Source organism: Lolium rigidum, chromosome 1 (assembly GCF_022539505.1).
Source record: "Lolium rigidum isolate FL_2022 chromosome 1, APGP_CSIRO_Lrig_0.1, whole genome shotgun sequence".
Lineage (NCBI taxonomy): Eukaryota > Viridiplantae > Streptophyta > Magnoliopsida > Poales > Poaceae > Lolium > Lolium rigidum.
Window position 1 is genome coordinate 344051658 of NC_061508.1, and position 13462 is coordinate 344065119.

At 44.9% G+C, this 13462-nt stretch overlaps 1 protein-coding gene and 1 pseudogene across 1 annotated transcript; one reads left to right on the plus strand and one right to left on the minus strand.

Moving 5' to 3' along the window:
- Positions 1 to 430: 430 nt before the first annotated feature.
- On the minus strand, positions 431 to 1307 carry LOC124664166 (annotated as a pseudogene).
- A 3727-nt stretch (positions 1308 to 5034) lies between these two features.
- On the plus strand, positions 5035 to 13257 carry LOC124664177. The gene is made up of 7 exons (XM_047201757.1): positions 5035 to 5153; positions 5670 to 5782; positions 5936 to 6970; positions 8318 to 8687; positions 8922 to 10827; positions 11506 to 11584; positions 13079 to 13257. The coding sequence occupies exons 1-7, from the start codon at positions 5035 to 5037 to the stop codon at positions 13255 to 13257; spliced, it is 3801 nt and encodes a 1266-aa protein (XP_047057713.1).
- Positions 13258 to 13462: the final 205 nt, after the last annotated feature.

Genomic DNA, 13462 nt, shown 5'->3' on the forward strand with positions numbered 1-13462 from the left:
CATCATCCTCCGGGAATTCGGCGGCTTCAGAAATACAAATGGTGCTGTTTGCGGCAGCTCATCAGGCGGCATAGTCGTTTCTTGGACCGTGAAAGGACTTCGGCGCTACTGGACGGTTGTTTCGAGAGCATGAAGGGTCTCGTGCCTCGAATTCGCGCATCCTACTCTGAAGAAATGCCAATGGATTTGGGCAACGGCGACAACCAGGTGGCCCAACTTATGCTAGAAGACGGCTGCTTCATCCTACACCGCTGCTAAAGCACGCGCGCCGCGCGAAAATGGAAGCTGATGGCGGCAGCGATCAGTTTGACGACGATGAGGACTGGACTCAGGTTTATGGCAGGTGACGCGCGACCTGCTGCTGCTGGAGAACCAGATCCCTTTCTTCGTGATCCGGGAGCTTTTTCAGCAGCTCAGGAACGAGGATGAGTCAGAAGAGCTCCTCGTGAGTGGCAGCCTCAGGCTTTTCCGGACCCTTCGTCCCCAGATGCTGCACAACTCGAGCATCACATGCGACGACGTGCACCACCTGCTGCACCTCTTCTACCTCTCCGTCGGCAGGCCGACGACTGACCGCCAGCAGCATTCCCGCCATCGCCAGAGTGGCGAGCTGCTGTCGGAGCTCCCGCAGTGGATCCCGTGCGCCAAGGAGCTGAAGGAGGCCAGGATCCGGTTCAAGACGAGGAAGAATGCCACGAGCTTCCTTGACATCAAGTTCGCCCGCGGCGTGCTGGAGATCCCGCAGCTGGAGCTCGACGACTTCAGCGAGTCAATGTTCCGGAACCTCATCGCGTTTGAGCAGACATACCCGGACACCGCGCGGGACGTCTCCACCTACGCCTTCTTCATGAACTGCCTCATCACCTCGCCGGAGGACATGAGGATCCTGGGCCTGCGTGGCATCCTTGTCAACCATCTCAACAGCAGAAGGAGCATTGCCTGGCGATTTTTCAGCGACATAGTCGCCCAGGTGCACTGGTCCGCCGACAACTACCTGGTCGGCATAATGGGCGCGGTGAACAAGTACAGGGACAGCAGGCGGCACAAGTGGCGCGCGGCGCTCGTGCGCAACTATTTCACCAATCCCTGGGTGATCATGTCGGTGCTCGCGGCCCTGCTCCTGCTCGCCCTGGCCGTGCTGCAGAGCTTCTTCACTGTCTATCGCCACTTCAAGCCCCCAAACCCCAAGTAAGAGCACAACACAGGTAAGCTTAGCCGGTAATGTTATGTTCGGAGAACATCTCAGTTGCTGCTTTCAATAAAACTGGACCATGTATTGGGGGCGGTTTACAATACTCTCTAGCCATGGACCGGAGATTTAAATTGCTTCCGATCTTAATTTGGCCATGTGTAGCATGCTATGCGCATGTATGATGATTGCATAATGTTGCTTATATTTCTTCAGCGGATTGTGTGTTGATGTATTCCCTTGTATTCAGTACTCTTATTGTAAACTGAATTGAGTCATTGCCATAGATATATACGTCCCGATTCACAAATAAGTGCTTGTTTTCCCCGGGTACACAAATGGAAATCTATAAGCAGTCCAATTGTCAGTTTGTATTGACCATATCATTTTCTGCTACAAACTACAAAGGCCTATTTGATTTGCTGGAGACGATGTTATCCGTCCATAGTACTTCATCATTTTTTAAGCGTCATGCCTCTAGTGCTGTTCAATAGACTCTGTATGATCCCCCCCCCCCCACACCCCCACCCCCCCCCAAAAAAACGAGACTCTCTATGAGTGTTTATATGTGTACACTTGTATGGTTTATATGTGTACACTTGTATGTCGTACCCGGTGTTTCGAAATACATTACTTAATAAAAAACTACAGCAATACAAAATAGTACTTCCGCCGTTTTTGTATAAAATGGCAATAACGCATTTCAGGTACTCTCCCGGTTCGTTTCATAAGGCATGCACGTACTTTTAAGAAAACTTTGACCACTAATTTTGTTCAACAAAATATGAGATATATGCTATAAAAGTTATTTCATTTGATTTATAGTTTAAAAAGTTTCAGATAGTATAATGTTTGTGACATATAATTTACATATTTTTTACCAAATTAATGGTCTGAAAATTTGTTAAAGGAAAACTCTATTGTGCAACTGGCTGAAGCATCAACCGGTTCATGTCGTCTTGTTGTTCGCCCACCTCCCAATAGAGTGCACCGGCCCAAGTTTGCATCATCCAACTCATCTTGTCATCTCCCCTTCCTCGTCACCCAGCGACATGCACACCAGATTGGTCGGGTCCGTGCTCAGCCAGCTTTTCACTCACATTTTACACTTTGTTAGTGTTTTTTTGTTGAATATAATTGGCATATCGGGATAGAAATTCTAAAAATATGCTAACATAATTTTATTCAGATATGGATATATCTATTTTCATATCCACATTTGATGCAAAATCCAATATCACATTTGTTTTTGCATTTGTAAAACCAATTTGGGTATCTACCACATCCATTTTTATGCTCACCTGGATTCGGATATTACCGTGGCCATTTTTTATTTTACGATATGAATGTCTGATAAATTGGATTATCTATTATCAGTTCCCACTGTAGAAGGATAGAGAGGGAGAGAGATTGGCGGAATATGCTGGATGTTGTATTGCGCCTCATGGGCGAGTATATATAGGGTACAAGACTTGGAGGCTAAGAAGGTCTCCTAGAGATAAGGCAGGAGATGAATGACAAATCCTATACAAATCCCGTGACATCTAATACTACCTAATATATCTCTAACACCCCCCCGCAGTCGTAGCGGTAGCGACGTGAACAAGAGTAGCGTCGCGAACGGTCAGACTGGAGAAGAAGCTGGTGAGGCGCAGGCGAGGTGGTAGCCCTTTGTGCCGATGTCGAGGTAGCCGAGAGCATGGGTGCTGCAATCTTGGTCGAGGGAGCCGCGCGAGGGATTGCCGTGGTCGATGTCGTGGGCGGGTGCCGGTGTAGATGTAGCCGCAAGCGCGTAGTGCGCGAGGAGAGTGACGGAGACGCGTCGAGGCAGTCGTGGAGGTTGTCGATGCCGAAGTCGATGCAGTCCGAGCCGTCGAGGACGAGGTGCGGCCCTAGTTTTGCCGTAACCGGGCGCACGTCGGGGACGAAGGCATACTTCGGTTTTGCCAGAACCGAGTACACATAGAAGAAGTCGGTGACGCGGTCGAGGCAGTCGTAGAGGCGATGCCGAAGAAGACGTTGTCGAAGCCGATGAAGACGAGACGTCCGGCGCGAGTTTGCCGGACTCGGGAACGTGTCGGGGACGAAGGCACTTCCGGTGTTGCCGCATCGGGCATGCGAGGGTAGGGAACATTACAAAGTGCGCGCCATGTCGGAGTAGACTAGTAGAGGAGGTCTCGACGACGGGTGTCGGAGAAGAGGAGCAGGTGGTGTAGTCGGGGAAGAGGCGAGTCTCGACGACGGGTGTCGGAGTAGAGTAGCAGGTGACGTAGTCGAGGAAGAAGCGAGGACGCTGGCGGCGAAGCTGTAGTGTACGAAGACGTAGAAGGCGGCTAACCCAGCGGTGACCAGGGGTGGTCATGCTGGACGCCTAGACGGGCGTTGCGGTGGTCGGCGAGCTCAGCGCGACCTGGAGCGGTTGGCGAGCCCAGCGGCGACCTGGGGTGGGGGCGCGGCGGCGGTACACGAAGTAGGCGAGGAAGACCCAGCGGCGTGACGAAGACCATGCGCGGATGGAGGCGACCCGCGCCGAAGGGGCGGCGCTGTGGTGGCCTCGGACATCGACGCGCGGGGGACGGCGAAGGCGACCGCGTGCGGCGACGCCACGGCCTGAGGGGCCGGCGTAGCTGCAGGGCGCGAGTCGGTGCAGCAGCGGGACGCCACCAGCGACGTACGCGTCTTGGAAGGCGCGTCGGAGGCCGGTAGCATGGACCAAAGGCGGCGGCGCTGCGGCCCGAAGGGGCGACGCAGCGGCAGCCCGTAGCTCGATCGGTGGTAGGCGCATGCTCGGGGACGTGCTTGGCGGAGACGTGCGCGCGGTCGGTTGATCAGACCGACGGCGGCGCTGTACGCGCCATGGCGTGGACGACGTGCCGCAGATTGGAGTCGTTGGCGACGTTGTCGGTGATGTCCCGGGCGATGACGGCGAAGACGGACCAGCGATGGAGACCGCGCGGGCGAGACAGCCTGCTGCGTCGCACGTAGGCGTCCCGTGTTTGACGCGTGCAGCCGTGCCGCGCGGTTGATGAAGATGGCCGGTGCAGTCGATGCCGAGGTTGGAGTAGAGGCGCGTGATGACGGCGGCGGTGGGCGACTCAATCCGATCTATGATCGGCAAAACCAAAAAAAAGAAAACGCCGGTCGAGCGACCGGCGGAGCAAAAAGAAAACCAATCTACGGATTGGAAAAAAAAAGGACTCGAGGGCAGCGGATCAACAGATCGGCGGACGAACCCTCATACGGGTTGCGCGGCCCCCGGAGTAGGCCATGGAGAGACCTCCCCGGGGGCGGCGCGGCGCGGAAGCTGTGCGACGGCTAGGTCAGGAACTTGCGGCTGATACCATGTAGAAGGATAGAGAGGGAGAGAGATTGGCGGAATATGCTGGATGTTGTATTGCGCCTCATGGGCGAGTATATATAGGGTACAAGACTTGGAGGCTAAGAAGGTCTCCTAGAGATAAGGCAGGAGATGAATGACAAATCCTATACAAATCCCGTGACATCTAATACTACCTAATATATCTCTAACACCCACAACTACATAAGAGAATGAGCGGGAGCGAAAAGTAAAGAAAGCAGAGCAAGCAGTTTCCTTTTTCTATTTACTCTTATGTTCTCATCTAGTATCCAAAACTCTCTTTCTTTCCCTTTATATACATCGAGAGACGGTCATAGTCCTCCAACAAATGGCACCCACAGTCACTCTCTTTAACCATCATTAGTTTAGCTATTGCCTGCCTTTATCCAAAGCTCTCTATAGTCGATCTAGATCAGCTGCTCCCAGCTTGATTATGCACTTTGCGTCTTTGCCACTCTATCTTCTTCCCTAAGTTCAGATCAGCACCATGAGCGACATGAGCGGTAACGACGACATGAGCAACATGGGCGAGCCTCAGAGTGAGATGGTGGGCGCCAAACCAAAGCTTGGCACCTGGGAGCATCAAGTTGATACTCCATCTCGTAGGTCAGTACATCAAAACCAGGCCTAATGTTCACTACAAGAAAATAGAAAAGAATATACACGAGATCGAATCTGGCTTGGATTATGACCACAGCCTGCGTTGTCCTCCCCATTCTTTTGCTCTTTTTATAAAAAAAAAACGTGTTGTTCTTGGTTCAGTTTTTTTGTGCTCCAGGACTATTGTCTTGAGGGGGTGGTGAGGCTCGAACTCTGGCTGTTCAGTACAACTTCACATGTACTAACCTAGTAAGCATCAGAGTCTTTCTCAGGACTATTGTCTTGAGATTTCTTTATTTTGGGTTTTTCTTTTGGAAGTTTATGCGAACTTGGTGAAACATATGAGTAGTGCAAATCCTAAACATCATGAGTAGTAAACCGAATGATAGATGCATTGTGTTATTTGTGTGGGTACTGCTGCCAAACTCGTCGACTTATGCAGGGTGCCGTGGGCTATCATTTTCTGCTTGTCAAATCATCTTTATTTAATCTTCATTTTGTCCATAACACTGCGTTTTCCAGATACCCCGTTGTGTCATTTGTGAATGAAGTCCATACCGCGTCAGCCCCAGCACCAGAACACTATGAGCTTATCGGGGCCATTCGCAACATCTGGACTAATCCAGGACGTTCAGGTCTATAACCTTCTCCATTCTTTTTAACACATCAAAAGGAATGTGATTATAGCATTCAATTCTGAATTGTAGTTTCACTTAGCAGAAGATACTATTTGTTATAAGCTGCATTTAAATCTGGATGGTACTAATTAATCGAGGCTTCACATGTAGATTTAACTTTTTGGAAGATACCACTGTCTGGTGATGTTCGGCCTCGTGTTGAGAACACTAGGTTGGGTAAGGTGGCTGTTGAAGGAGGGATCATGACCATACCTGAATTAATAGCACAGTTGCAGTTTCTGATGCCTGATGATCAGTACCAATGGGATGTTCAGCAAATGGAAGATAATGTATTCAGGGTCAATTTTCCAAGTAGAAGTGACTTGGTTAAGGCTCAGCATTTTGGCAAATTTTGTGTACCGAAATCACAAATTACTTTGTCCTTTGATTTTTGGAGAAAAGATGTAGAACCTGTTTGGACGGCAGAAGAGGTGTGGGTCAGAGTGCATGGTTTTCCTCCTTTTGCTCTTGATGAGATTGTAGCTTTATGGGCTTTTGGTGATATTTTTGGTGAGACTACAGATATTGATATACCTTACACAAGGGCAAATAATGTTTTGCGAATCTGCATAAGTTGTTTGGATCCTGCTCTTATTCCCACTAGCCTTGATGTCAAGATTCGTAATGATTTCTTCCGACTCAGTTTTGAAGTGGAGGGCTTAAGGGCTCCAACAACAGTTGACGATGGTGTGTCTGAAGATATGCATAAGGATGATGACATGGACCATGATGGCCCTACTAAGAACTCTGGTGATGATATCGACAGAGAAGTCAAGAGGAAGAAGAATGAGGAGGAAAGCAAAGATTCTGATTATGAACCATCTCATCCGGATCCCTCTGCTGGTACATCTATTGCTGTTTCTCCAATTAAAGGGGCTCAAAATAATGAGAATTTGATTGTGCATGCTACACCTAGGTATGATAATGCTTTTACATCTTCAGTTTGTGATTTGGTTGATTCGAATCCTAAATGGCTTGAACCGTTTTTTAGTACTGCGGCGGACCTGGACTTGTGTGATGGGAATGGTGACTCCTTGTACCCGGCTGAGACCAGTGTTGATGAACTGGAGGCTAATCTTATGTATGATGAACAAGGCAGCCGCAGGATTAATCTTGTTGATCAGAGGGTGGTGGAGGCCGCTGTGTGTATGCATGGCACATGCACACAGCGAGCGCCACAAGGGAAGGAGATTGTTGTGTGTGTGCCTGACACATGCACACAGCAGACGTCGATCGGGGCGTCGGGAGGAGCTGTACATGGCGCATGCAGGGGGGACGTCGGTGCGTCGACTGAGACGCCGATCAGCGCGGCGAATGGCGCATGCAGCACCGCGTCGTCCATGCCTCGGGCGGTCTCCTCGTCGACGGCGCGGGTTTTGTCCTCGACGCCTATATCTTCATCGCTGGTTAATGCAACAAAGGGCCTTACCAGTTCGCCTCTGGGTACTTCAAAGCGTACGTATGTGCATACGGTAACACCAAAACGGAATTCTACGACGAATACAACTGTTTCTACCTTGCCATTGCCGGTTAAGGATATGGCAGGCTTGGCTACCAAGATGAGTACCACACCGGGTATAATGACCACGCCGGTATCTCCAGCTTTATTTTCTGATGAGGTGATTGCGTATGGAGGCATTAAATCACAAGAGGCAAAAGGTATTCGGTCAAGTGGAAGACTTAGAGCGCAACCAAATGCTGATGCGACTCAGCTAGAAAAAGCTATGCTACTGGCTCAAAGGCGTAATGAAAGCTTTGCACAAGGTATCTCTCAGCCACACTCGTTACTTAATTTTTCAGATGAACAGATTATCCATAATGCTACTGTTTTGGGAGTCTCTATGGGTAGTTCTTTTACAGCGCAAATTAATGCGGCGCATATAATTAAAGAGAATGAATTCCAAAGGACACTAACGATCCTAAAAAAGAATGAGTCTGTGTTAGATAAAAGTGCGGAACAATTGCCTTGTCTTATTGTCTCACGTGCGTCTGATTTAGTTGGAGATCTAGATGATGAGGATTTTCTATTAGATACTGATTTGCCTTGTGCATCCACTGTAACAAATAAGATAAGATGTAATAGAAAGAAAAAGTCTTATGATAAGACTAAGGTTAGACGAAGTAACAGAATCAGAAATAAAAAATATAGTTAGATGGCGATGAATTCTCTGTGTGGTTTAACTTGGAATAGTGAAGGTTTTGGTGATCCGGGAAAACACCTGTTTGTCAAAGAAGCTATTAGGGAATATCGGTTAGACTATATAGCGCTTTTGGAAACAGGAAGATCAAATTTTACTGTTCCTTTCCTTAGAGACTTATCTTGTGGGAAGGAGTTTAGTTGGTTCTGTTTGCCACCTCAGGGCCGGTCGGGAGGTATTTTGGTCGGCATTAATACTAACACTTTGAAAGTTAATACAGTAGTTAATGGTGAATTCTGTGTCAAATTATCTTTAAAATCAAAAATTGATGGTTTTGAGTGGGTTTTGGTACCAGTGTATGGAGCTGCACAGGATTCTCTTAAACATGCTTTCTTGTCTGAGTTGGTGCGGATATGTGAGGCCGAGACTCTGCCTTTACTTCTTGCTGGTGATTTCAATATACTTCGAAAACCCGAGGATAAAAGTAATGATAATTATAATCCTCGATGGCCCTTCATTTTTAATGCCATTATTGAAAGTTTAAATTTGAAAGAAATTGCTCTCTCGGGCCGTCAATATACGTGGGCTAGTCGTCGAGTGACCCCTACTTATGAAAAGCTGGATCGTGTGCTTGCTAGTGTGGAGTGGGAACAAAAATTTCCATTGGTGTCGGTTAGGGCGTTATCTCGGTCGGGGTCTGATCACACACCTCTTCTTATTGATTCAGGAAACCATGCACATTTAGGAAACAAAGCTCGTTTCTCTTTTGAGTTGTCTTGGTTGCAACAAGACGGATTCTATGATTTGGTGGCAGCTGAGTGGGTTGCAGCTCCAATGGGGGTATCACCAATAGACACTTGGCAAAAAAAGATTAGACACCTACGAAGATTCTTAAGGGGATGGGCGAAAAATCTTAGTGGAAAATATAAACTAGAAAAGGAGAGGTTACTTCAAATTATTGATTTCCTGGATATTAAAGCGGAAACTTGTCCGCTATCTAATGTTGAAAGGGATGAGTTGAAATTGGCTAATGATAAGTTGAACAAACTTAGAAGGGCGGAGGAAACAAAATGGGCACAACGAGCCAAGGTTAAGTATGTAGAGGAAGGGGGTGATAATACAAAATATTTTCACTTAATTGCTAATGGGAAGCATAGGAAGAAGAAGATTTTTCAATTAGAACAGGACGAGGGTACAATTGTTGGGGATGATAACCTAAAAACTTACATTACTGAATATTACAAAAAACTTTTTGGTGAGCCGCAACACAATTCCATACTAATGGTGGAGGATAGAGTTGATGATATTCCTCAAGTTTCTGCGGCTGAAAATGAACTTCTGATCAAAGATTACTCTCTCGAGGAAGTTTATGAGGCGATCTCACAGATGAAACATAATAAAGCGCCGGGGCCTGATGGGTTTCCGGCGGAGTTTTATCAAACCTTTTGGGAAGTAATAAAATTGGATTTAATGGCGCTTTTTATGTCCTTCCAGAGAGGAGAGTTACCGTTACATAGGCTTAATTTTGGGGTTATTACTCTGCTTCCAAAAAAAGATAATGCGACACAAATACAACAGTACCGTCCTATTTGTTTACTTAATGTGATTTTTAAGATCTTTACTAAAGTGGCTACTATCCGTATTTCGGAGGTTGCTCATAATGTGATCAAACCTACTCAGACTGCATTCATGCCGGGCAGACATATTTTGGAGGGAGTGGTTGTGCTTCATGAGTCCATTCATGAACTGCATAGGAAAAAATTAGATGGTGTGCTCTTCAAAATTGATTTTGAGAAGGCATATGATAAAGTTAAATGGCCATTTTTACAACAAGTCTTGCGTATGAAAGGGTTTGATGAAATCTGGTGTGATCGAATTAGACAATATGTGCAAGGTGGAAGTGTGGGGATTAGGGTGAATGATGATATCGGACATAATTTCCAAACTAGGAAAGGTTTGAGACAGGGTGATCCTTTATCTCCAATTCTTTTTAACATTGTGGCGGATATGCTAGCTATTATTATTGCAAGGGCTAAGGAAGCGGGTCAGATTGGGGGTCTTTTACCTCATTTAGTCGAGGGGGGAATTTCTATCCTACAATATGCTGATGACACAATTTTATTCATGGAACATGATATTGTCAAAGCACTAAATATGAAATTAATTCTATGTATTTTTGAGCAGCTCTCTGGTCTGAAAATTAATTTTCATAAAAGTGAGATATTCTGTTTTGGTAAAGCAAAGGATATTGAACAACAATATATGCAGATTTTTGGTTGTGAAGCGGGCGCTTTACCTTTTAAATATTTGGGTATACCTATTCATCATCGAATTTTGAGGAATGCTGAATGGAATCCGGTTGAAAGTCGTTTTGCTTCAAAATTAGGATGCTGGCGTAGTAAAATGCTTTCTTATGGGGATAGGTTAGTTCTCATCAATTCGGTCTTAACAAGTCTATCAATGTTTATGTTATCCTTCATGGAGATTCCGGTGGGGGTTCGAAAAAGACTAGATTTTTATAGATCTAATTTCTTCTGGCAATCTGATGAGAAAAAGAAAAGATATAGACTATCTAAATGGAATATAATATGTAGACCGAAGGATCAGGGAGGTTTGGGTATCGAAGTTCTGGAATTAAAGAACAAATGCTTACTGAGTAAATGGCTTTACAAACTTTTAACTGAAGAGGGTATGTGGCAACAAATTTTGCACAACAAGTATTTACATTCTAAAACTCTACCGCAAGTTGAGGCGAAACCAACGGATTCGCCTTTTTGGAAAGGTCTTATGAAAGTTAAATCTGATTTTTTCAGTAGAGGATTTTTCAATGTTGGTGATGGTAGTTCGGTGCGCTTTTGGGAGGATGTGTGGCTAGGGGATGTTCCTTTATCACAACAATATCCCTCTCTTTACAATATTGCACAACATAGAGATGTTCTGGTTTCCACAGTGTTGGCTCAAAATCCGTTGAACATTACTTTTAGGAGAGGCCTTAATGACCATAAATATATGGAATGGTTGCATTTGTGTCAACGACTTATTACCATTAATCTCACAGATGAACCTGATAAGTTTGTATGGAAGCTTACAGATTCCGGAATGTTCACTGTTAAGTCTATGTATCTTGATTATATGAATGGTCATACTAGATTCTTACGCAAATATTTATGGAAACTCAAGATCCCTTTAAAAATAAAAATCTTCATGTGGTTTCTTAATAATAAGGTCTTACTTACTAAGGACAATTTGGCAAAACGTAGGTGGACAGGATCTCAAAAGTGTTGTTTCTGTAGTACTAATGAAACGGTCCATCATTTGTTTCTTACATGCCCCTTTGCTACTATTATTTGGCGGATGATTTACTTTGCTTATAATATTCCGCCACCAACTAGTATTAATAATATGTTTGGGAACTGGTTGTATGGAGTTCCGAAGAAAGATAAGCAGAAAATTAGGATTGGTATATCTGCTATATGTTGGGCAATATGGAACACTAGAAATGATATGATTTTTAATAATCAAAAGGGTACTAACTTTTTGCAGGTCATTCTTCGAGCTGTGCATTGGATACAGTTATGGGCTTTCCTGCTACCGGAGGAGCAGCGCAAGGATATGGATACTGGTTGCAACAGACTGCTGGTGCTTACTCAGGACTTCTATTACCGGGCTACTGGGTGGCGACACATTAATAGGATAGAGTATGGCTAGCCTATTTAGATGTTTGCTGTTCCGTTGGTTGGTTTATGTGGCAACCATGACGGACCCATGATTGTTTTTCTTTCTTTCGTACTTGTTACTTGATACTTGATACTTTATATGTTTAATAAAAGGCCGTGTGCATCAATTGATGCAGAGGCTGGGGCTGTTGCTCCTTTATCGAAAAAAAAAATCGAGGCTTCATGGTGCCAGGCGCTATGCTTTCATGTGCAGAAATTCACGAATATACTTTTTTTTTCAGAAATTCAGTTTTGAGGCATACACAGAAATATATACATACTCAAAATAAATAGATAACTTCCAAATATTTTGGAAATACTTGGACCACATATACATAAATCTAGGCATGTAATATCACATTTCAACCTACCCAAACTACCATAAAATGTTTGATTGCAGTGCTTTTGAATCTAGACTAGATAGTTTTGCATTGTTATGATCAGGTATATCCAGATATTGATATTTTAAAAAATACATATAAGCTTGCTCGGATTATGTATTCATAATCGTGGTGCAAGTGGGTTTCAGTCATCTTGTTAGCTTTCAGGGCTATATATTCCTAGAATAATCAGGGAAAAAACTATTTTATCATATCAATAAAAAAGGAAACAAGATCCCCACCATTATTTTCATGTGCTACGATGCATCTATCATCCTCTGAACTATGTGGCGTCCACCTATGGTTCACACGAACTGCCGGAAGCTATTCACGCCAGCTTGATACTGTCACCATGACCATCAGTATATACTTTTTTGCTCCGGATGTGATGCTAACTGGCTGCTTTATGCAAATTGCGATCATTAAGAAAAGTAGCTGAGAATACTCAACAGAATAAAGCAACATATCTCAACGTGTACTGATAATTTAGCATCAGTCCGAAAGGAATTTTGTTGTATCTCAGATATGATCAGTCAACAGTACATAAATATAGACAGTTTATACGATGATGTACCTATTCCATTACTTTTGAGTTAACATCAGTATACCGTACCAGGAATAAATTCTGAGTCGATAGCTTCTAGGATACTATACGGCCTGTTAGATCACTGTATCAGCATGAGCACAGTTTTGTGTTAACATCACACTATAAAAAATTAAAAATGGCTAGTTCACCAATGCAAATAAACTACCTGCTACATCAGTACATGCACAAGAATGTAACTTGGAAAGTTTTGGAATAATAGTTTTAGCCTCAGCCATCTTTGAGAGCTAGGTTTAGTTGAGGATATCCCTGCAGATTACAAACCCATGCCAATCTGCAGCATAAAAATATATTGTGTTTTGACTAAACTGACCTTCTTTTGTTCTTGCATTGTCAAAACTCCAACTTCATCAATGAGACGAGGATTGAAATTAAGAACTAGGTAAAATTTAACTGTGTATTGGTCTTTTCCTCAGAGATCAGCGACATGCATGTAAACAAGCGCTATTTTAAGATAATGCTAAAGAAATTGTGCAGCGCAGTTCCTGCAGTATATGGTGACTCGCAGCAACCCACCATCTACATGGTCCCCCAGGAACTTTATAACTCTGGTTATGACGCCAGGGGGAATATGAGCCAGTTGCTGTTTGTCTAGGCAGCAGAAACTCCAAGATTGGTGGTCTTCCCCCGTGCAAGTACAAAGAGAGCTTGGTGCAATTTGATAAGTACAAATGGTGCTGTGTGCGGCAGCTCATTAGCCGGCACTGTACCCTTTTGGAGCCCGCCAGGACTGTGGTGCTACTGGACAGATGTTTCACGAGCATGAAACGCCTTTTGCCTCAAATTCAGGCCTCCTACTC

Excerpts from the sequence above, each read along its gene's own strand:
- LOC124664177 (XM_047201757.1), top strand. The coding sequence starts at position 5,035 with ATGAGCGACATGAGCGGTAACGACGACATGAGCAACATGGGCGAGCCT. Across the intron at positions 5,783-5,935 it reads GACTAATCCAGGACGTTCAG|ATTTAACTTTTTGGAAGATA; the intron begins GTCTATAACCTT and ends CTTCACATGTAG. Across the intron at positions 8,688-8,921 it reads ACACCTCTTCTTATTGATTC|TGATTTCCTGGATATTAAAG; the intron begins AGGAAACCATGC and ends ACTTCAAATTAT.